We start from the raw sequence: 22,414 nt of genomic DNA on the forward strand, positions 1-22,414 counted from the left end.
GGACTATGCAATGTTTTTTTTTTTAAGAAGGTTGTGTTGCCCATCATGATTGTAAGAGCTATTAACTTTTTCATGCTTTTCTCTCTTAAATTACTTTCTGGAAAATCCCCCAATCCTTAACAACAACAAAAACAACAACAACATCAACAACAACAAAAAAACGCCGGTGCATGTGTTTAAATGCCATCTGCACCAAAATGTTCAAAACATTTGTTCCTTTTGATAAAAATGCAAATTTGGAGAGCTGTTGTATCAACATATAACAGCCAATGTCTGACACGGTGAATTATCACAGCTGGAATTAAATTGTCTCTGAACAGCTGCTGGCAGTAGAGCCTTCATCAATGTTTGATTCAAATGGAGGAATGAAATTCTACAGAATGAAACATCATGTTGTCATTACAGATTGGGGGTAAAGGGGGGGGGGTGTTCATTACCACAACCAACACTGAATCAAGCCCTGTGCCAAGCAATCTTCCCCTTATCTAAGCGATCTTGTTGGAAGGAAAGGAAGAGAGAAGGAGGGAGAGAGAGCCAGGCATTGTTTTAAAACTATGATCATAAAAATACCGCATTGCATAGAGTCACATTTATCAGGCCCTCCAATCATTTTTCTCCTCTATAATTTTTCTCTCTCTCTACTGTTCAAGGATATAGGGGGATCTATCTATCTATCTATCTATCTATCTATCTATCTATCTATCTATCTATCTATCACTATCACTCTCTATCTATCTATCTCTATATCTATCTATCTATCTATCTATCACTATCACTCTATCACTCTATCTATCTATCTATCTATCTATCTATCTATCTATCATCTATCTATCTGTTGTATTTGTGCTGATAAATAGAGACTAGTATAGATCTATTTCAAGCTATTTAGCTCTCATCAGCTAGCCATACCCTTACTGGGATTAGAACCTGTGCTGTATTGCATTTTAGGCAGATGTGTTAACCACTAAGCCACAGAGTTCTACTGCTTATCAGCTGAGCCAGGGTGATAGGTATATATTTAAAGTTACAACCCCCGGTATGCCCAAATATGGGAGGAAGTTCACTGCTTCCATCCTCTGTCCATATATCTATATCTATCGATCACTATCTCTATGTCTGTCTATCTGTCTATCTGTCTGTCTATCTATCTATCTATCTATCTATCTATCTATCTATCTATCTATCTATCTATCATCTATCTATCTATCATCTATCTATCTATCTATCTATCTATCTATCTATCTATCTATCTATCTATCTATCTATCTATCATCTATCTCTATCATCTATTGTCTATCTATCGATCGATCGATATAGATATCTGGCTCAGTGGCAGAAAAGCTTGATTGCTGACCATATGTCTACTGATCTTAGACGTTTCTGTTTACAAGGTCCATTCTGAAGTCCAACTCAGATGCTGGAGGAGTTTGCTGCAATTTTCAATCCTTCAGAACTGGGAACAGAGTTGGAAGGGACCTTGGAGGTCTTCTAGTCCAACCCCTAGCTCAGGCAGGACACCTCATACCATTTCAGACAAATCGTTGTCCAATCTCGTTTAAAAAAATCTGCAGTGATGGAGCACCCACAACTTCTGGAGGCAAGTTGTTCCACCGATTAATGGTTCCCACTTTCGGGAAATTTCTCCATAGTTCTAGGTTGCTTCTCTCCTTGATTTAAGTTTCCACCCATTGCTTCTTGTCCTGCCTTCTGGAGCTTTGAAAGACAGCTTGACTCCCGCTTCTTTACGGCAGCCCCTGAGATATCGGAAGACTGCTATCATGTCTCCCCTAGTCCTCTATTAATACAAATGAACCAGCAAGAGAAATAAAAATAAAGCCAGACAAATTCGGCCAAGGTCTCCATTTCCATCCAAGCATGTATGTTGGTTGCCCCCCACAAAAAAACAGCTCAGTTTGGAACCCCAGTTACTTTTGCTACGCTGAGGTTCTTTAGAAGATTGTCTAACAGATTGAAAGATCTCTTTGCAAGATATTGGTCAAGTCCGTCACCCTGTGAACGAGGCAGACTTTATCAATTCAGATATAATGCTTCCGTTGGTCCAAGCCACCAGGACTCTCTCCCAACAAACAAATAATCCTACAAACGAGCTGTGTTCCCTTTCTTTTCCTAAGAACCTAAATTGAAAAAAATAAAATAAAGTGTTTGTATCTATGGCCCTAATTAGTTGATTAGCGTTCAGTGAATCTGCTCTAAAATGTGTGTCTACTGTGCCTTAATTCTGCTTCCTTCTGGTTGCCTTTATGTATGTGTATGTGCGCATCAGAGCCCTTTGCACATATGTGCTAGTTGTTCCCGACTCTAGGGGGTGGTGCTCATCTCCGTTTCAAAGCCGAAGAGCCAGCGCTGTCCGAAGACGTCTCCGTGGTCATGTGGCCGGCATAATTCAACACCGAAGGCGCACGGAACGCTGTTACCTTCCCACCAAAGGTGGTCCCTATTTTTCTACTTGCGCTTTTTACGTAATTTCGAACTGCTTGGTTTGGTTGAAGCTGGGACAAGTAATGGAAGCTCACTCCGTTATGCGGCGCTAGGGATTCAAACCGCCGAACTCCCAACCTTCTGATCGATGAACTCATCATCTAAGCCACCGAGCCACCACGTCCCTTATTTTAGCAATAAATCAGTTTAAACTGGACCCTTCACGCCCAGACCTGGTTTTTGTGCCCGATACAAACAGGTCCGCGCGCACACACACACAGAGACACAAATGCACATTTACACAGATTTGTTTTTATCGACATGGTACGCAAGTTAACGCTCTTACAGACAACTAAATTGACCGGCAATGATAAAGTGTCAGGTTATTTTCTCTCTCATTAAAGACTTTATTTTGTGCTCCGTAAAACACAGAAAATGTAGCGCTTCGCCCATCATCTATCGAAAAAGGCTGCAAACATTATAAAAGTGAACAACAAAATTACAGGGTAAAGCAAAGAGTGTTTGTCGGGGGGGGGGGCAGAAAATGTGATGCTTACCTCATTCGTTGCAAAAAATGCGTTATTTGCTTCTGCCATATTCATATAGTTATTGTTGCCAAACTGAAAGGAAAAGCAGGCTATTATTAGTATATTGCACGATGTTGAATTGCACTGTATTTTCACCGCGTAACACACCCTGGACAATGTAAAGGTTGTAAGGACAACTTTGATGCTAACGCTATAGGAGTGGGGAGTGTAAAGAATTAATTTGGCACACTTCTCACACTTGCCAGGCTTCAACAACTCTTAGATCAGATGTTCAGCTGGAAATTCTGAGCACATCCACAGGCCTTGGTTGGTCTTTCTTAAAAACTCTTTAACTTTAATTGTTCCTTCTAGAACCGGTGTATCCCAATATATCTTTACCATTTTTATTTAGAACCAGGTGATAACCTGGCGCTGCGCAGGTATTTATTCACCCCAACCCTCCTTCTGTGAACATCGCCGCCGCAATTTCTAATGTTGGATTTTGCCCTTTACCAGAGGGAGCCCCCTCGTGGAGTACTGTGAAGCCGTTACCATAGCAACTCCACAGCGCTGTACAGTAGAAACCATTTTAAGGCACAACAGGCTGTATCTTAACAGAACACACACCCCAGGGGGATGTGTTAGGGGTGTCTTACCCCCCATAGTATTTATTTCCAGAGGGTAAGTAATCTGTGTACCAAGTTTGGCCAAGCCGAGATGGCGCAGTGGTTAGAGTGCAATACTGCAAGCTGACTGCTAGCTGCAGTTCGGCGGTTCAAATCTCACCGGCTCAAGGTTGACTCCTCCTTCCGAGGTGGGTAAAATGAGGACCCAGATTGTGGGGGCAATATGCTGACTCTGTAAACCACTTAGAGAGGGCTGAAAGCCCTATGAAGCGGTATATAAGTCTAACTGCTATTGCTATTGCTATTGTCGGAAATTGCTTACGGCGTTCCAGAGTTATGTTGCAAAACACACACACACACAGTCATTTTTTTAAATATATAGACAATAATAATAGATAAATTTGCCCCTCCCTTTCAGCCGAAGCCATTTTGACAGCAGTCTATATATAAGGATAATAATGCACATAAGGCACGATTAGATGTCTGCAATAGTCATAAGATTATGACAGCATGGAAAAGAATCCCCAAAAGCTGAAACTTACTAAGTAGAACTTCCAAACTTCTTATATCAACATCGGGCAGAGTTCAGATTCTTCCATACTCAATACAAGTAGTACAGATAGTCCTTGACTCGCAACCATTCATTCAGTGACTGTCTGAAGTTACGACAACAATGAAAAAAGGGATTTATGGCTCTTTTTCACATTTATGTCCAATGCAACGTCCCCATTACCAGGGGATCAAAATTCAGACGTTTGGCAACTGACTCATTTTTATGACCCTTGTTGTATCCTGGGGTCATGTGACCAACTTTTGTGACCAGCAAAGTCGATGGGGAAGCCAGATCCACTTAACGAGCATGTTGCTAACTTAACAACTTAGGTAGTGATGTACTTAACAATCGGGGCACGGAAAGTCATAAAACGAGGCAAAACTCTCTGAACTGTCTCGCTTAATGTAATACATTTTGGGGGCAATTATGGTCGTACGTAGAGGATCACCTGTACTTTGTTTTACATAAATATCTATTTTATTTCTTATTATGTGTATCTAGCAATAGCAATAATAGCAATAGCAGTTAGACTTATATGCCGCTTCATAGGGCTTTCAGCCCTCTCTAAGCGGTTTACAGAGTCAGCATATTGCCCCCAACAACAATCCGGGTCCTCATTTTACCCACCTCGGAAGGATGGAAGGCTGAGTCAACCCTGAGCCGGTGAGATTTGAACCGCTGAACTGCTGATCTAGCAGTCAGCCTGCAGTGCTGCATTTAACCACTGCGCCACCTTGGCTCTACCACACATTTTGCTCCTGCAAAATAGTGTATGCACTTTGTACACACACAGACACACACATGCATATACACACTGATGCACAATTTTATTACAGGCAGCGCTCATAGCTAAAGTATCGTTCAAGACAATTAGTATAAAGTTAGCAGAGTGACCTCTTGTTAAGGGAAATTATAGAAATAAAATATTAAGTAAAATTTAATAAAGTTCCCTCTATGTCTTACAGTACATGTGTGCATAGTCAAGGCTGTGGTTTTCCCAGTTGCAGTGTACGACTGTGAAAGTTGGACCATAAGGAAGGCTGAGTGCCAAAGAATGGAGGCCTTTGAACTCTGGTGCTGGAGAAGACTCCTGTGAGTCTCTTGGACTGCAAGGCGATCCAACCGATCAGTCCTAGAGGAGATCAACCCTGACTGCTCTTTAGAAGGCCAGGTCCTGAAGAGGAAACTCAAAGACTTTGGCCACCTAATGAGAAGGAAGGACTCCCTGGAGAAGAGCCTCATGCTGGGAACGATGGAGGGCAAAAGAAGAAGAAGGGGACGGCAGAGAAGGAGGTGGCTGGATGGAGTCATTGAAGCAGTTGGTGTGAGCTTAAATGGACTCCAGAGGATGGTAGAGGACAGGAAGGCCTGGAAGAACGTTGTCCATGGGGTCGCGATGGGTCGGACATGACTTTGCAACTAACAACACAACACCACATTATATGGCAAATCTGAAGATTATAAAACGAATGCACTGAGTTACTGAAATTGTTAAGCAAATTAACGATAGCTAAAAACAAAAGTTGCATCATATTTAATAATGAAATTGTGATTAAACGTTTAAGCTGTGTGAGTGATAGAAAGACAAGTATAGAAAGGTTAGGTGAGAATTTAATTGCCAACTCCTTAAATTACCTCCTCAATTTAACCCTGAAGAAAGACAACACCGTTGAATCTCAAAACTTCAAATACCTGCTTTTGTTTTTGTTATTTTGGGGTTTTTTTTAATTATTTTAATTTGAATTGCTAAATTTTATTAGAAAGTTACATTTTACTCCAAAGTTAGGGGAAAGACACATCCATTTACAGTGTTTGTTATACTGTATCACTTGTGCTGAGAAAGTCACACACAACTTCTTACAAAACTGCCAAGTGGGATTGGACACACAAGAAATTTGCTTTCAGTGCATAAGTTCTCAGTGTACATTAAAAAAAATGTAAAGGCTCTTTTTTACATAAAAATGTAGAGTCTCTTTTTAAAGAATTTTTGTAGACTTTTGCAACTCTTGTCAAGTATTGGGACAAAAAAACCAAAAAGGTGGAATTCATTTTGTGATGTCTCTACTATATATAGCAAAAGCTTGAAGAAAAAAACAGAGTCTGCCTGGATTCATTTTATCTCAACATTTCAGAAAAATACACAGCAAACAGAAGACGTTTGAAAGACCAGGGGCCACAAAAATGTAAAGCCTCTTGTTCATGGCAAGTATGTGAGGAATTTATTCTCGTTCACACTTCTTTTTGTATTTGTCCTACACTCCCTTTCCCCTTTTACTGTAAGCCGCCCTGAGTCCCCTCAGGGAAAAGGGCGGCCTATAAATGTATAATAAATAAAATAAAATAAATAATAAAAATTGGTAGCTGGGGCGTGAGGACGTACCCTTCGATTCATTCCTGCGCTGTTTTTATGTCTTTCCCGTGCTGTTTTTATGTCTTTCCCTTCCAAAGTTTTCTGGCAAAAAAACTTTCAATGTACAGTTCATGACCATTTCTGCTCCGTGTTCTTCATGAAGATGTAATCAGAATTAAAGATTGCAGTTAAGCACCAGATGTATGTCAGATCAAACATTGTGGAGATCAAATGTTTTGATTCGTGGCACGACAAAAGCGCGCTGACAAAACCGCGGTGCAAAAACCGTAACGGCATCAACGCGCCGACAACAGCGCGCCGACAGAAGCGCGATTTAAGTTAAGGTAAGGGTTAGGGTCAAGTTTAGGGTTAGGTTTAGCGCGCGCTTCTGTCGGCGCGCTGTTATCGGCGTGCTTCAGTGCTCATTCGTCTGCGTGGTTTAGAAGTTGCGGTTTTGTCAGGCGCCCTTTTGTCAGTGAACTGTTTTGATTGACTACTGGAAACAATGGGAAAAAAAAGCTGTCTGTTCTACTTCTATTTAAAATTAAAATTAAAACAAATCCATAATCTATAGAGAGAGCTTACTTCTAATACAGAATAATAGAATTGGAAGGGACCTTGGAGGTCTTCTAATCCAACCCTTGCTCAGGCAGAAAACCCTATGCGTAAATAGCTGTCGAATCTCTTTTTAAAAACCTCCAGTGCTGGAGCACCCACAACTTCTAGAGGCAAGTTGTTCCACTGGTTAATTGTTCTAACAGTCAGAAAATTTCTTCTTGGTTCCAAGCTGCTTCTCTCCTTGATTAGTTTCCATCCATTGCTTCTTGTTCTGCCTTCAGCTGCTTTGGGGAATAGCTTGGCTCCCTCTTCTTTGTGGCAGCCCCTGAGATATTGGAACACGGCTATCATGTCACTCGTAGTCCTCCGTTAATAGAAATGAACCAGCAGGAGATATAAAATTAAATCCAGACGAATTCAGCAGGTAATGCCAAGGTTTCCATTTCCATCCAAGCATCTACGTTGGCCAAAAAAACAGGTTGGTTTGGAACCAAGAGTCAATTTTGCTGCCCTGATGTTCTTTAGAAGATTTCTAAAGAACATCACAACCTCTAGAGGGGAGCCACTGATTGATTAATTGTTCTAAATGTCAGGAACTTTCTCCTTAGGTCTAGGCTGGTTCTCTCCTTGATTTGTTTCCATCCATTGCTTCTTGTTCTGCCTTCAAGGTGCTTTGGAGAATGATTTGACCCCTCTCTTCTTTGTGGCAAACTCTCAGGAATAGGAATAACCCTTAGACTTTTATACCGCTTCATAATGCTTTTATAGCCCTCTTGAAATTGTTTACAGAATCAGCCTATTGCACCCAACGATCTGGTTCCTCACTTTACCCAGCTAAGAGGGATGGGAGGTTGAGTCAACCTTGAGCCTGGTGAGAATCGAACTGCTGGCAGTCGGCAGATTTAGCCTGCAATACTACATTCTAACCACTGCGCCACCACAGCTCTTAGATATTGGAACACTGCTCTCATGTCACTCCAAAGTCCTTCTTTTCATCAAACTAGACATACCCAATTCCTGAAACCGTTCTTCATTATGTTTTGAGAGCCGAGGTGGTGCAGTGGTTAAATGCAGCACTGCAGGCTACTTCAGCTGACCGCAGTTCTGCAGTTCAGCTGTTCAAATCTCACCGGCTCAGGGTTGACTCAGCCTTCCATCCTTCCGAGGTGGGTAAAATGAGGACCCGGATTGTTGTTGGGAGCAATATGCTTACTCTGTAAACCACTTAGAGAGGGCTGAAAGCCCTATGAAGCGGTACGTAAGTCTAACTGCTATTGCTATATTGCTATTGCTATGTTTTAGCCTCCAGTCCCCTAATCACCTTTGCTGCTCTTCTCTGCACTCTTTCTAGAGTCACCACCAATTTTACACCGATGCATTGTTTTTTTTAAAAAAAATCTAATAACTCTAGACGGAGGGGGGGGAAAAGGCCGCGATACAAATAATCCTCTGAACAGTGAACATGTGCATGTAATTAATGTAAGATCTACAACTAATCAGCTACGAATTGTATCCATTAATTAGCACTGGCCCCAGAGAAATGGCGGGGGGGGGGGGGATCAGTAAAAACATTAGCACTAAAGTGTGCCAGCTCCTGATGAAACACAGCTCTGCTGGCATCTGAAATCAAGCAGCTGGCACTAGGCAGGCCAAGCAATTTAAGAATCTTTCACCTGAGGTCTGGAGAAATGGAGACACAAAGCTTTGTCTCTCTCCTTTATCTTTTGTGTATCTCTATAAGGCTTATTATGAATGGTTTTTAATTTAGCAAATTCTTGGCGATCAGCTGGGAAATGCTATAAATCAGGCCCAACGGAACAAAAGAGCTTTTGCCCTTCTCTTCCCCTCTCCCCCCGGGTGGAAGATTTAATTTTGGAGAGGCAGTTTCAAAAGGATCTGTCTTCAGGGCTCTCTTCCCCGACACAATTCCCATTTCATAAGGGAGCCGGTAGTCCTTGACTTACAGCAGTTAGCAGCACTGAAAAAGTGACTTAGGACTGTGTTTCACCCTGATGGACCGTTGCAGCATCCCCTGGGTCCTGTGCTCAAAATTCAGATGATTGGACAACTGATTCATATGTATGACGGTCGAAGTGTCCCGAAGTCACGTCACCATCCTTTGCGACCTTCTGACAAGCCAAATCCACGGGGAAGCCAGTTTCACTTCGCAACTCTGTGACTTAATTTTACAACTCCAGCGACTTCACTTAACAAATATTCTCACTTAACAACATAAATTTTGGTCTCAACTGTGGGTCAACCCTGAAGCTGTCCCGGCCAAAGCTATCTTGGAGTTTCAGTGCTGCTACATTGGAGCTAAGGGATAGGGGGGTGGGGATTAGAGATAGCTGGAGCTGTGTAGTCGAAACAAAATACTTTCCCTTGGGAACCAAGGTCCATCACTGGGGTTTTTAAAGAAGAGAGTGGACAGCTACTTGTCTGAAATGGTCAACCCTGAAACTGGCCTAGCCGAAGTCATCTGGGAGCTTCGGTGCTACTACACTAGAGCAGAGCGATTTGGTGGTGGGGAGGTTAGAGATAGCTGGAGCTGTGTAGTCGAAACAAAATACTTTCCCCTGGGAACCAAGGTCCATCACTGGGGTTTTTAAAGAAGAGAGTGGACAGCTACTTGTCTGAAATGGTCAACCCTGAAACTGGCCTAGCCGAAGTCATCTGGGAGCTTCGGTGCTACTACACTAGAGCAGAGCGATTTGGTGGTGGGGAGGTTAGAGATAGCTGGAGCTGTGTAGTCAAAACAAAATACTTTCCCTTGGGAACCAAGGTCGTTCTCACTCCTGGCTGGAGGAAGGAGGAGTGATGTCATCAGATGCTGCCTTGATTGAGCCATGCGACTGATTGTTTTGGGTTGAGGGAAACACTTTTACTTTTAACTAGGTGAAAACCAAAGGGCACCTCAGTGTCGGTTTTCACCAGAGATGTGGCGATGTGATATTTACAATAAAGCTATTCTTTGAGGAATCTACGTCCCTGCCTTGGAGTTTTTGCTTGCAATGTAGCACTTGGAACTCCTGACACTGTGGTCATAAATTGAGGACTACCTTCACTTTCTGCAAAAGTCCAAGTCAATTTAAGCATTCTGCTTGTGGTTGTAGATAACTAAATCAGTAAGAATAAGATATACTTTTGTTACAAAGATATGATAAAGAAAATAAAACTAGTCTGAGAACACCATTAATTTCATTTACACTTGTTTTCTTGATGCATGGTAAGTCAGGAGATTCATTCAATAAAGAGATCAATCAGAGTTCTTTTCTTTTAACTTTTCTTGGCTTCTGTCTTTCTCTTAGATGATTTCTCTTTTTTGTTGTTGTTCTGATCTGTTTTTCCTTTTCTCTCTCTTTCTTTTTTTTCTTTTCTTAGGTGGGTGAGATGATTACAAATCAGACGGGATGGAAAGAAAATGTCTTTTAATAAAGGGTGACTGGATTAAAAGTTAGAGTAAGTGATAGAAATAAGAGAAGGGGGGATATTAGTGTATGCATTTTTATATAATAAAATAAAAGTAACAAGAAGAAAAAACATGGAATAATTGAATAATGATAGATCGCAACCTGATTTAAATCTGCATTATTATTATTACGAAAACCTAAGTTGATTGAATGTATTTGTATTTGTATTTGTATTTATTAGGATTTATAGGCCGCCCTTTTCCCTGAGGGGACTCAGGGCGGCTTACAATCATTAGGGAGGGGGTGCAGTTCAAAAATAAACAATATGTGAACAAAGTAAAATAATAAAAACACAACTTGCATTCAACACTCAACACTCGGGTGGGGCAAATGAGAAGCTTATCCCCAGGCCTGTTGGGATAGCCAGGTCTTGAGGGCTGTGCGGAAGGCCTGGACGGTGGTGAGGGTGCGTATCTCGACAGGGAGGTCATTCCACAGGGTCGGAGCTGCAACAGAAAAGGCTCTCCTCCGTGTAGTCGCCAGTCGGCATTGACTGGCGGATGGGATTCGGAGGAGGCCCAGTCTGTGCGATCTTATCGGTCGGAGGGAGGTGATCGGCAGAAGGCGGTCTCTCAAGTACTCAGATCCACTACCATGAAGGGCTTTAAAGGTGGTCAACAACACCCTGAAGCGCACCCGGAGATCAACAGGTAGCCAGTGCAGCTCGCGGAGGATGGGTGCTATGTGGGCGAACCGCGGTGCGCCCACTATCACTCGTGCGGCCGCATTCTGAACTAACTGCAGTCGCCGGATGCACCTCAAGGGCAGCCCCATGTAGAGCACATTGCAGAATGTAATAATTATGAGTAACTGTATTAGTTTTACTTGTGAGTGTATGACACCCTGGTGCTACACTGTTCGCCCATTGATTTGATTATATTTGTAAAAAAATAAAAAACTCAGTGTGTGTGTGTGGAAAAGATCAATGAGAATTCTCCTCTTTTAACTTTTCTTGGCTTCTGTCTTTCTCGTAGTCTTTGTCATTTGGTGCTAAGCAATTTTCTATTGCTAAAAAAAATTGAAATTGGAATCAATTGTGTTCGGAGCAGTGTGGAGAATTAGAAATCAACATTACAGATGTAGAGGTTTAGTTAAATTGCCACATTTAGCATCTCATCCTTTGCTTTGCATTTCTGGCAAGAAAAGGAAGGAAGGAACTGATTCCCAAAGATGCAATTAAGAACCAAAACTTAATTATTTTACAGGCTTAACTACTGTATCTTAATCACTTTACCAGATAACATCTTCTCTGCATTTGGAAGGGATTTGATTGCTTTCCAGGATTAATAATCACAACTGTCTAGCAAATAAAATGTTGGATAAAGGCAGGAATTAAAAATTAAGCGTTTGGAAGGGTGGGGGGGGGAAAGAGTTTTTGAATTCATGTTTGTTTTCCCAGTTTCTTCGACTGAATGAAATGCCAAATGAAGTGAATGGAGAAATCTAAGTTTTGTTTCACTAACGAGGAATCACGTGGAAATCAGGACAACCACAAACAATAAATCAAAAGATGAGGAACTGGTTGGATGATATTTCGGCAGGATTAGTCCCAACACTAGAATGTAGAGAAGTACTTTCTCTCAACAACAACAACCACCACAACAACACAACAACAATATAAAGTAATACAGAAATAGAGAAAATCAGCTTTACTCAATCAAGTTTGTCATTAAGAGATTAAATTAAAATATATCGGGGCCATGTAATTTCTATTTTTCTTTGTAACGTCTCCTACTCTCCAAGCTCTTCAAAGAGACAGCCACCCCTAATCAGCTTTCCCATGATAAGAAACTATGATATGCCAGGATGTAAGAAAACCTGGCTTGGTCTCCTTTTATCTATGAAGATCTCATAACGGTTGAACAATAATGAAAAGAAGTAGGGAGCATAACCTTTTGATATAATGCATGCATGTGTAAAAGCATTGGTTATATTTGCTTTATTTATGAAATTATTTTTAAGAATTGGTTGTATTTATTTATGAGTCTTGTTTTGAGTATAAAATAACAAAGGGCAGGATAAAGATTAGATAGATAGATAGATAGATAGATGGATGGATGGATGGATGGATGGATGGATGGATGGATGGATGGATGGATGGATGGATGGATGGATGATTTATTTACATCAAGATAGATAGATAGATAGATAGATAGATAGATAGATAGATAGATAGATAGATGGATGGATGGATGGATGGATGGATGGATGGATGGATGGATGGATGGATGGATGGATGGATGGATGTGGGTGAGTAATTGATTCGTCTTACAACCATATCAAAACAATATAAGTAGGTAGGTAGGTAGGTAATAGGTAGATAGCAGAGCCTGCAATACTGCATTCTAATCATTGTACAAGGAAGGAAGCAAGCAAGCAAGCAAGGAAGGAAGGAAGGAAGGAAGGAAGGAAGGGCAATAGCCCTTAGAATTATATACTGCTTTATAGCTCTTTTACAGACACCTCTAAGCAGTTTATAGAGTCAGCATATTGCCCCCAACCATCTGGGTCCTCATTTTACCCACCTCGGAAGGATGGAAGGATGAGTCAACCTTGAGCCAGTCGGGATCAAACTGCTAGCTGAGGGCAGAGCCTGCAATACTGCATTCTAATCATTGTATCAGGAAGGAAGGAAGGAAGGAAGGAAGGAAGGAAGGAAGGAAGGAAGGAAGGAAGGAAGGAAGGAAGGAAGGAAGGAAGGAAGGAAGGAAGGAAAATAGCCCTTATATACCGCTTTACAGCCCTCTCTAAGCAGTTTATAGAGTCAGCATATTGCCCCCAACAATCTGGGTCATCATTTTACCCACCTCGGATGGATGAAAGGCTGAGTCAACCTTGAGACGGTGAGATTTGAACTGCCGAACTGCAGCTAGCAGTCAGCTGAAGTAGCCTGCAATACTGCACTCTAACCACTGCACCACCTTGGCTAGTGTAGAAGGTGCACACAATATGAAATCTAGACATTGAATCTAAATCTGAAAACCTTCAAATCCCAAAAGCTGGTTTTTATACTACTGTTGGACACGCCTACAGATTTCAACCACAGCTAATTATATGGCCATTGGTCTCTTAAGTAGCTTTTCTTACGACTCTTCTGTCAAATGTCACTTACGGACGTGAAAACTCTTAATTCTAATCTGGAACGTTATCGGGATCTATTGCAACACCTCAAATTCTTGTTTAATGAGGAATAGGAGGAAAAATAATGTAGAAAACAAATGGAACTATGTTATAATCAGAATAGTAAAAGGTTAGGGGAGATATTTTTAGTTAAACACAGTCGTGAGCAGGCACAATCTTACTTCTTCGTTATAATCATGTTATAGCATTTCCCTTCAAAGAAACAGAATCTGAATTTAATTGCTAGATAGGTAATAACCACCTAATAATATATTTCCTCTTATGAAACTGATGTGGCATGAATGGGGGCGATGCTATTTTTGGATAAAGCATTTCAATTAAATAACAGATGATTAATAATACAACGGGACATTCGTCCACTATAATACTTCCTTGCTTTTTGTCATGTCATATTAAAGTCACTTTCTTAATACCCCAGAATATTACTGAGACACCTCACGCTACCCTTTGTATAAAACACGGTGGAAAAATAAACTACTTTCTAAGACTGCCATCCTGAAGAGAAATCCGAAACAAATGAAAATGTGTTATCAGTTCAAAACGAAAGTAGAAAACCAACCCATCCATTGTAACTTGACAATGTTCCCTTACAGTTGAAACTTGGAAACTTGGTTTTAGTTAAGTCAATACTTTCTCCTCTTAAGTTGGCCCCTGTTTTAGCAGAGCATTGTTTCCAAACTCTAGCAACTTCCAAACATGCGGTAATTCATGAAGATTCACTCGTGGCACTTGACATGACATGAGAACATTTCAACTTCTCCCGTGGACGAGAGTAGAACAGGTCCTTCCATTTTGTAGAAGTTAATCAACAACAAATATGGAGAGCTGGGATGCCTGAATAATGCACATCACGGTGAGGAGATTAACATCAGCAGATAGTCTTCCACATAGAACATAGAATACCGTATTCTTCGGAATATGAAGGATGTGTGTGTGTGTGTGTCTGTTTTATTTTTATAGTTCTAATGAACACTGAGGATGGCATTTAATTTTGCAATGACAATAAAGTTAAGCTTTATTAAGGTTAACCTTAACTTAACTTGAGCCAGTTCTTTAATATGAGCCAGCCGTGTGCAGCAGCTGCCAAAAAAGCCAACACAGTTCTAGGCTGCATAAATAGAGGGATAGAATCGAGATCACGTGAAGTATTAATACCACTTTATAATGCCTTTGGTAAGGCCACACTTGGCGGAGTGGCCGGAATTCAGTTTTGGTCGCCACGATGTAAAAAAGATGTTGAGACTCTAGAAAAAGTACAGAGAAGAGCAACAAAGAGGATTAGGGGACTGGAGACTAAAACATATGAACAATGGTTGCAGGAACTGGGTATGTCTAATTTAATGAAAAGAAGGACTAGGGGAGACATGATAGCAGTCTTCCGATATCTCAAGTGTTGCCACAAAGAAGAGGGAGTCAACCCATTCTCCAAGGCACCTGAGGGTAGAACAAGAAGCAATGGGTGGAAACTAATCAAGGAGAGAAGCTACTTAGAACTAAGGAGAAATTTCCTGACAGTTAGAACAATTAATCAGTGGAACAGAAGTTGCCTCCAGAAGATGTGAATGCCCCAACACTGGAAGTCTTTAAGAAGATGTTGGATAGCCATTTGTCTGAAACGGTATAGGGTTTCCTGCCTAGCCAGGGGGTTGGACTAGAAGACCTCCAAGGTCCCTTCCAACTCTGCTATTGTATTGTATTGTACTACTATCATGTCACCCCTAGTCCTTTTTTTCCATTAAACCACACATACCCAATTCCCGTAACTGCTCCTTGTGTGTTTTAGCCTCCGGTCCCCTAATCGTCTTTGTTGCTCTTCTCTGCAACTGAGAACTGACACAACTGGAACCCCAAATTTCTGTGGCTGAGCAAGACCCTTGTTAAGTGAATTTTGCCCCATTTTGCTGATCAGAAAGTTGCCAAAGGTGGTCCCCATTCATTCAGTCACGTTCCAAGTTACAACGGCAATGGGAAAAAGGGAATTATGGCCGTGTTTCACACTGATGACCGCTGCACCATCCTGTGATCAAAATTCAGACACTTAGCAAACTGTTTCTCATATTTGTGACGGTTTGCAGAGTCCCGGGGTCACCTGATTCTCTTTTGCGACCTTCTGACTCTGAATCACTTAACAACCATGTTCCTAACTTAACCATTGCGGTGATTCAGATAACAACGGTGGCAAGAAGTCATAAAAATGGAGCCAAACCCACTGAAAAACTGTCTTAGAGATTTTGGGCTGAACTGTGTTCATAGGTCAAGCTCTCTCTATACTTCAGTCCACGCCTATAGCAAACAATGCAGGAAACACCTTCTGCAGATTAATACAAACTTTTTCCTGATCGATAATGAAAGATGCATTGTGATTTCAGCTACCATAATCCTCAGCCGTTGGCCAAACTTAATTTGAAAGCATGTTTTCTGTCTTTCCTCGAAAATAAGACAGGGTCTTGTTTTCTTTTGACCCTTGAAATAAGCGTTTGGCCGTATTTTCGGGGAGGTCTTATTATTTTTGACGTGCAGGACGTGGAGAGCATGGTCCCCTCATGGCTGCTGTTGTGTTGCAATATTTTCAGGGGAGGGTTTATTTTAGCGCATGCACCCAAAAGCCCAATTGGGCTTATTATCCGGGGAGGGTCTTATTTCCAGAGACACGGGTTAGGAAATTCTGTGTTGAGTGCTGCGCGCCGTCTCTTTCTTTAACACAGCGCACAAACCCTCCGTTGCTATCGCGGAAATCTGAACAGAGTTCTCGGCGAGATCCTGTCACCCGCAGGATTAGCTTGCAACAAACCGAATTTGCACACAGAAGAGTTTTTAAGTTGGAAAGTAAAGCATCTGACTTATATCAGCTTGACACTTCCAGATAAGATATGGCAGCAGAACAGGTCCTAGTTTCAATAATAATTCCTGATTGGCACGTCATTCTTTCTAACTACCGTTTGGCATCTCGCCAGAGAAAGCAGCAGGGCACTGTTATGGAAAAAAGGAGGAGGAGGAGGAGGAGGAGGAGGAGGAGGAGGAGGAGGAGGAGGAGGAGAAGAAGGAGAAGGAGAAGGAGAAGGAGAAGGAGAAGGAGAAGGAGAAGGAGAAGGAGAAGGAGAAGGAGAAGAAGAAGAAGAAGAAGAAGAAGAAGAAGAAGAAGAAGAAGAAGAAGAAGAAGAAGAAGAAGAAGAAGAAGAAGAAGAAGAAATCTCTTTGTATAATTCAATATTTGCACAGGCTGGGCTTTTATGTGCTTGTAAAGACAAAGCATTTAAGCTGCTCAGCTTTAAAAGATTTGGATCACCAAATCTAGGCCCTTCTCCCCCCCCCCCACACACACACAAAATAATGTATGTGGGGTTTTCTCTCTCCCCTCCCTACAAGCAGGTGACAATTTTGTTTTAAAATGTTCACACCACGGCTAAATAATCTCTCAAGGTTAAGAGAGAGAAAGGGAAGGGAGACAACCTCAAACCGCTAAGGCACAGCTGCTCAAACAGATCTGTATCTCGGCGAGATTTGCATATTTCTGAATATTCTCTTTCAAAACCTTGGCATTTTTGTGAGCAAAATCAATTTTGTCCGAGGACCGACCCCCCCGCCCCCCAAAAAAGGAGGAAAAAAAAAAAGAGATTTGGCATCATGATTTTAAGCTTTTAAATAAACATGAACTCCACAATATGAAGAGGAGCGGCTTGGCTTTGAAGGAGGGGGAAAAAAGCTTCTTGCTGTTTGCTTGCACAGATATCCATTCTCAGGGACACATTTTTAACATGGAGTGGAGAAAGGAAGAAACAAAGAACAAGCCAAATGCAACGCAGAAAAATAAAAAATAGAAATAAAAGAACGGAGCCATTGACTAAAAGTAAATGTGTGCTAGTCGTTCCCGACTCTAGGGGGCAGTGCTCATCTCCGTTTTAAAGCCGAAGAGCCAGCGCTATTCAAAGACGCCTCCATGGTCATGTGGCCAGCATGACTAAACATCGAAGGAGCATGGAACACTGTTCCCTTCCCACCAAAGATGGTCCCTATTTTTCCACTTGCATTTTTACGTGCTTTCGAACTGCTCGGTTGGCAGAAGCTGGGACAAGTAATGGGAGCTCACTCCATCGTGGCACGACAAAACCGCGCTCCACTAAAGCGCGCCCGATTAAACCGCGTCGCTGACGTCATCAGCAGGGCGACAACAGCGACCGCGGGGGGGAAAGGGCGCTTTAAATAGCGCTTTGTAAGCAAACCGATTCAAGTTAAGGTAAGGGTTAGGGTTAGGTTTAGGGTTAGGTTTAGGGTTAGGTTAAGGGTTAGGGTTAGGTTTAGGGTAAGGTTAACGGTTAGGGTTAGGTTTAGGGTTAGGTTAAGGGTTAGGATTAGGTTTAGCATTAGGTTAAGGGTTAGGTTTAGGGTTAGGTTTAGGGTTAGGTTAAGGGTTAGGTTTAGGGTTAGATTTAGGATTAGGTTTAGGGGGGTTAGGTTTAGGTTTAGGAGTTAATTTTAGCTTTAGCGTTTACAGCGTGCTTTTTTCGTCACGCTGTGATGACGTCAGCTACGCGGTTTCGTCGAGCGCGCTTTAGTCGAACGCGGTTTTGTGGTGGAACCCACTCCATTACGCGGCGCTAGGGATTCGAACGGCCGGACGGCCGACCTTTCTGAGCGACAAGCTCAGTGTCTTAGCCACCGAGCCATTAACTACATGGCCCCGATTGCAGACGGATAGCAAATTAAATTTTCAGCCCAACGCCAAATGCCAAAATCAATATTTATAGACGCCGAGTGGGGAAAAAAAAAATGCAAACAGGGAGGGTAATATGAAATCATGTTCCGAGAAAATAAAAGACAAAGGAAAATAACATTTGCTCTCGTTGCAAACGTTCAAACCAAAACATTATCCCCACCAGAACCTTTTTTAACTCCCTGTTAATGGTTACTGTTTGCACACCTAGAAGGGAGCGCGGCGGCCCAGTTGTTCAATCTATACGAATTTAAGAAACAAGCACTGCCAAGGAATTACTCATCTAACAGTCTATTATATGCTGCAGGACTGACTGTATTAAACAAATCACTCTCCTGTAGCATGGAGGAATACAAGCTATATAAAGAGCAGAGGTTATTGGGTAATTTAAATCTTGGCTGCCTTCCCAGGCCTCTACAAGACTCCAATTTGTGGGGGGGGAAAACGGTTGCTCTCTGCTACTGCCAAAAAAGCCTGCAAGAAAATGGTTCTGGGAACTTTCCAGAAATATGTCTGCGAAATGCCAATCAACAACTCACCAAAAGATTAACAATACGACGGTACCCAAAATTAATTTGAATTATGGAAACATATGGGTGGAAGGCTTGCGTTAACATTTTAAAATACCTGCCTCCACACCCACATTTGTGAAAACAAGGCCTTGCATCACCATTGTGTGCTTTCAAACTTTTTACCCCGCTGCTAAATTTGAGAGATTGGGGAGGGAGGAGGGGAAAATTGCAATATTTTGCTAAAGGGCCTTTGCAAACCACTGTTTCAGAAGTCTTTACGAAATGGTTTCATCCTGGAAGGGGAAGGAGAGAGGAGGAGGGGAGAAAGAGAAGGAGTAAGAGAAGAAGAAGAGGAGGAGGAGGAGGGAAGAGGAGGAGAAGGAGAAGAGGAGGAGGAGGGAAGAGGAGGAAGAGAAAGAGAAGAGGAGGAGGAAGGAAGAGGAGATGAAGAGGAGGAGGAGGAGGGAAGAGGAGGAGAAGAAGGAGAAGAGGAGGAGGAAGGAAGGAAGAGGGGGAAGAGGAAAAGAGGAAGAAGAAGAGGGGGAGGAGGAAAAGAGGAAGAAGAGGAGGAGGAGGAAGAGGAGATGAAGAGGAGGAGGAGGAGGGAAGAGGAGGAGAAGAAGGAGAAGAGGAGGAGGAGGGAGGAGGAGAAGAGGAAGAAGAGGAGGAGGAAGGAAGAGGAGATGAAGAGGAGGAGGGAAGAGGAGGAGAAGAAGGAGAAGAGGAGGAGGAAGGAAGGAAGAGGGGGAGGAGGAGAAGAGGAAGAAGAAGAGGAGGAGGAGGAAGGAAGAGATGAAGAGGAGGAGGAGGGAAGAGGAGGAGAAGAAGGAGAAGAAGAGGAGGAGGGAAGAGGAGGAAGAGAAAGAGAAGAAGAGGAGGAGGAAGGAAGGAAGGGGGGAGGAGAAGAGGAAGGAAGAGGAGGAGATGAAGAGGAGGAGGAGGGAAGATGAGGAGAAGGAGGGGAGGAAGAGAAAGAGAAGAAGAGGAGGAAGGAAGGAAGGAAGGAAAGAAGGGGGAAGAGAAGAGGAAGAAGAGGAGAAGGAGGAGGAGGAGGAGGAGGAAGATCAACACACTTATGATTAGTTTGGTTTCTTTCCATTAAATAAGATGAAAATGTTTCATTTGCATAATTGGGATATGCTGGGGAGGGGAAGAAAATTCGTTATGCTTCAGCGAACAAATCCTAAATTGTGTGTGCATTTTAAATGAGGTAGCTTCTTTTTTCTTTTCTTTTTTTGGTTCTCTCTCAAGTCTCAGAATTTTAACTTGCCCTTCTGGAAGATTTATATAAAATCAATTTTCGGTTTCAGCCCAGAAACACAGCATATGGAAGCAGTCCCATGGAAACGCTCAAGAAAATCTTATTTTTTTTCTCTCCCCCCCCCCCCCACCTTCCTTCGCCACCGGTATTGATATCTGCTTTACCCCCTTGATGTTATCCTTCCCCATTATTTTACAGAAAGTGTATAAGTGAGAAACATTAAAGAAAAATCAATGTAAGGCTGGCCGTATTAGTCATTAGTGTTTGCTGGGTTGGAGGGATGGAAATGAGGGTTTCATGTTTCTCTTCGCTTTTTCTATTATTGCCCAGCTAATGGAAATACATCAAACAAATGTTCTACAAGAGCCATATATATATTAAAACTGACTTATTCATCTAAGGAGGAGGGGGGGGGGAACACCGCTCACTTTCGGTCCAAAATATGACACTGATAAATGGACACGTGAGGCTCCGTCACACCCCCTCGGTAACCTAAGTTGGTTTGCCCAGTAGGTGATCTTTCCCAGGCCAAACTTCTCCATTCATCTTCATTACGTCGGCCACTTCTAACTCCTGGGCCTTCCTGTCAAATCTGGGCCTTCCTTTTATTTATTTTCCCGGAAGTCGGGAGTTTCTAAATACAAGCAGTTCTTGACATGCGATAATTCGCTTTGGGACCATTTGAAGTTACATCCACACTGGGGCGGGAAAGGGGACTTATGGCCGTTTTTCACACTTACGACCCTTCAGCATCCCCGTGGGATGATCCAAATTCGGAGGTTTGGCAGCTGGCTCATATTTATGACAGCAGCATCCCGGGGATAGGATAGAGGATGGAGGATAGAAGATAGAGGATACAGGATAGAGGATGGAGGATAGAGTAGAGTAGAGTAGGGTAGGGTAAGTGTTGTGACTCAGCAGCAGTCTTCTGTTGAGTCTTTTCGGGATGCAAGGGTCGTGGTTTATGTAAGATGCACTTGGATAAGTGCTTTGTTTTTCTGTAACCCTGATTCGGAGAGACTTTGGAAGAAGTGCTTTGCTTTCGTTTTGTTCAACTTGTGTTGCCGTAAGAAAGATTTGTTTTTCATTCCGTTATCTTCAGGCAGAGACTGTAATTATGTTATTTTTGGGCTCGCAGCCAGTCGTAGCCAAGAACTGATAAAGAGAGTTCCTTTTAAGTTTGTTTGCCTGTCGTCTGTTTAACGAGCGGAGAAGGGGGGACAGAACAGGTAGGGTAGGGTAGGGTAGAGTAGAGTAACAGAGTAGGAAATGACCTTGGAGGTCTTCTAGTCCAACCCCTTGCTCAAGCAGGAAATCCTAAACCATTTCAGACAAATGGTTGCCCAATCTCTCCTTAACCCCTACCCTGGGCCCCCAAAGTTATGGAGCACCCACAACTTCTGAAGGCAAGCCATTCCACCATCAAGAAATTTCTCTTTCATTCTAGGTTAGATCTCTTCTTGATTCGTTTCCACCCATTGCTTCTTGTCCTGCCTTCAGGTGCCTTGGAGAATAGCTTGACTCCCTCTTCTTTGTGGCAGCCCCTGAGATATTGGGACACTGCTATCATGTCTCCCCTAGTCCTTCTTTTAATCAAACTAGACATACCCAGTTCCTGCAACCGTTCTTCGTATGTTTTAGCCTCCAGTCTCCTAATCATCTTTGTTCTCTTCATGTCGTGATCCCCTTTTCAGACTTTCTGACGAGCAAAGTCAATTGGGGGGCGGAGGGAGCCAAATTCACTTAGCGATTCACTTAGCAACCGTGTGGGGAAAGAAAGATCGTAAAAGGGGGCAAAACTCACTTAACCGCCCATCTCTGTTTAGCGACAGAAATGTTTGGCTTCGATTGTGCTCCTACGTTGAGAGCTACTTATCCATCACCACCAAGTGAGTTCCTTTCCCTAAATGTTGTCAAAGTAGCATTGCTCCACGTTTCGGTCCCTTGGCCCTTTCGGGATGTCGTCGGGATATTATGGTGGTTTTATTCTGATATTTTAATATTTATTGTAAAGTAGCTGGCGGGCATTTGTAGCCTAAGGTCGGAATGGATAATGAGGCTCATGCTGAGCAATTATTATCCACAACCATACCGGATTCTGCTCAAGCCAATAGCTGGTATATTTGTATTAATTAATGGAGGCACCCGTAGACCGAGAGCTAAAGAATAGTGATAAAAAAATAATAATTTGGGTTTGGAGTTATTCTGTCTGGGTTTTCTACCTCAGGCCTAAAAACGTTCCTCTATTTCCTGCCTGAAGCAATAA

General features: G+C 42.4%; 1 protein-coding gene across 1 annotated transcript in view; it reads right to left on the reverse strand.

Annotated features, from left to right (window-relative positions):
* The window catches only part of TOX3 (TOX high mobility group box family member 3), an 89,871-nt gene that overhangs the window by 27,436 nt on the left and 40,021 nt on the right, over positions 1-22,414 (reverse strand). Inside the window, exon 2 of the mRNA XM_087728898.1 lies at positions 2,997-3,059. Within this exon, the coding sequence (XP_087585024.1) occupies positions 2,997-3,059 (63 nt within the window). The remainder of the gene's footprint in view (positions 1-2,996; positions 3,060-22,414) is intronic.

This window comes from Thamnophis sirtalis, unplaced genomic scaffold (assembly GCF_051295495.1).
Source record: "Thamnophis sirtalis isolate CommonGarterSnake01/CBP01778 unplaced genomic scaffold, rThaSir2_p1.2 scaffold_14, whole genome shotgun sequence".
Classification (NCBI taxonomy): domain Eukaryota; kingdom Metazoa; phylum Chordata; class Lepidosauria; order Squamata; family Natricidae; genus Thamnophis; species Thamnophis sirtalis.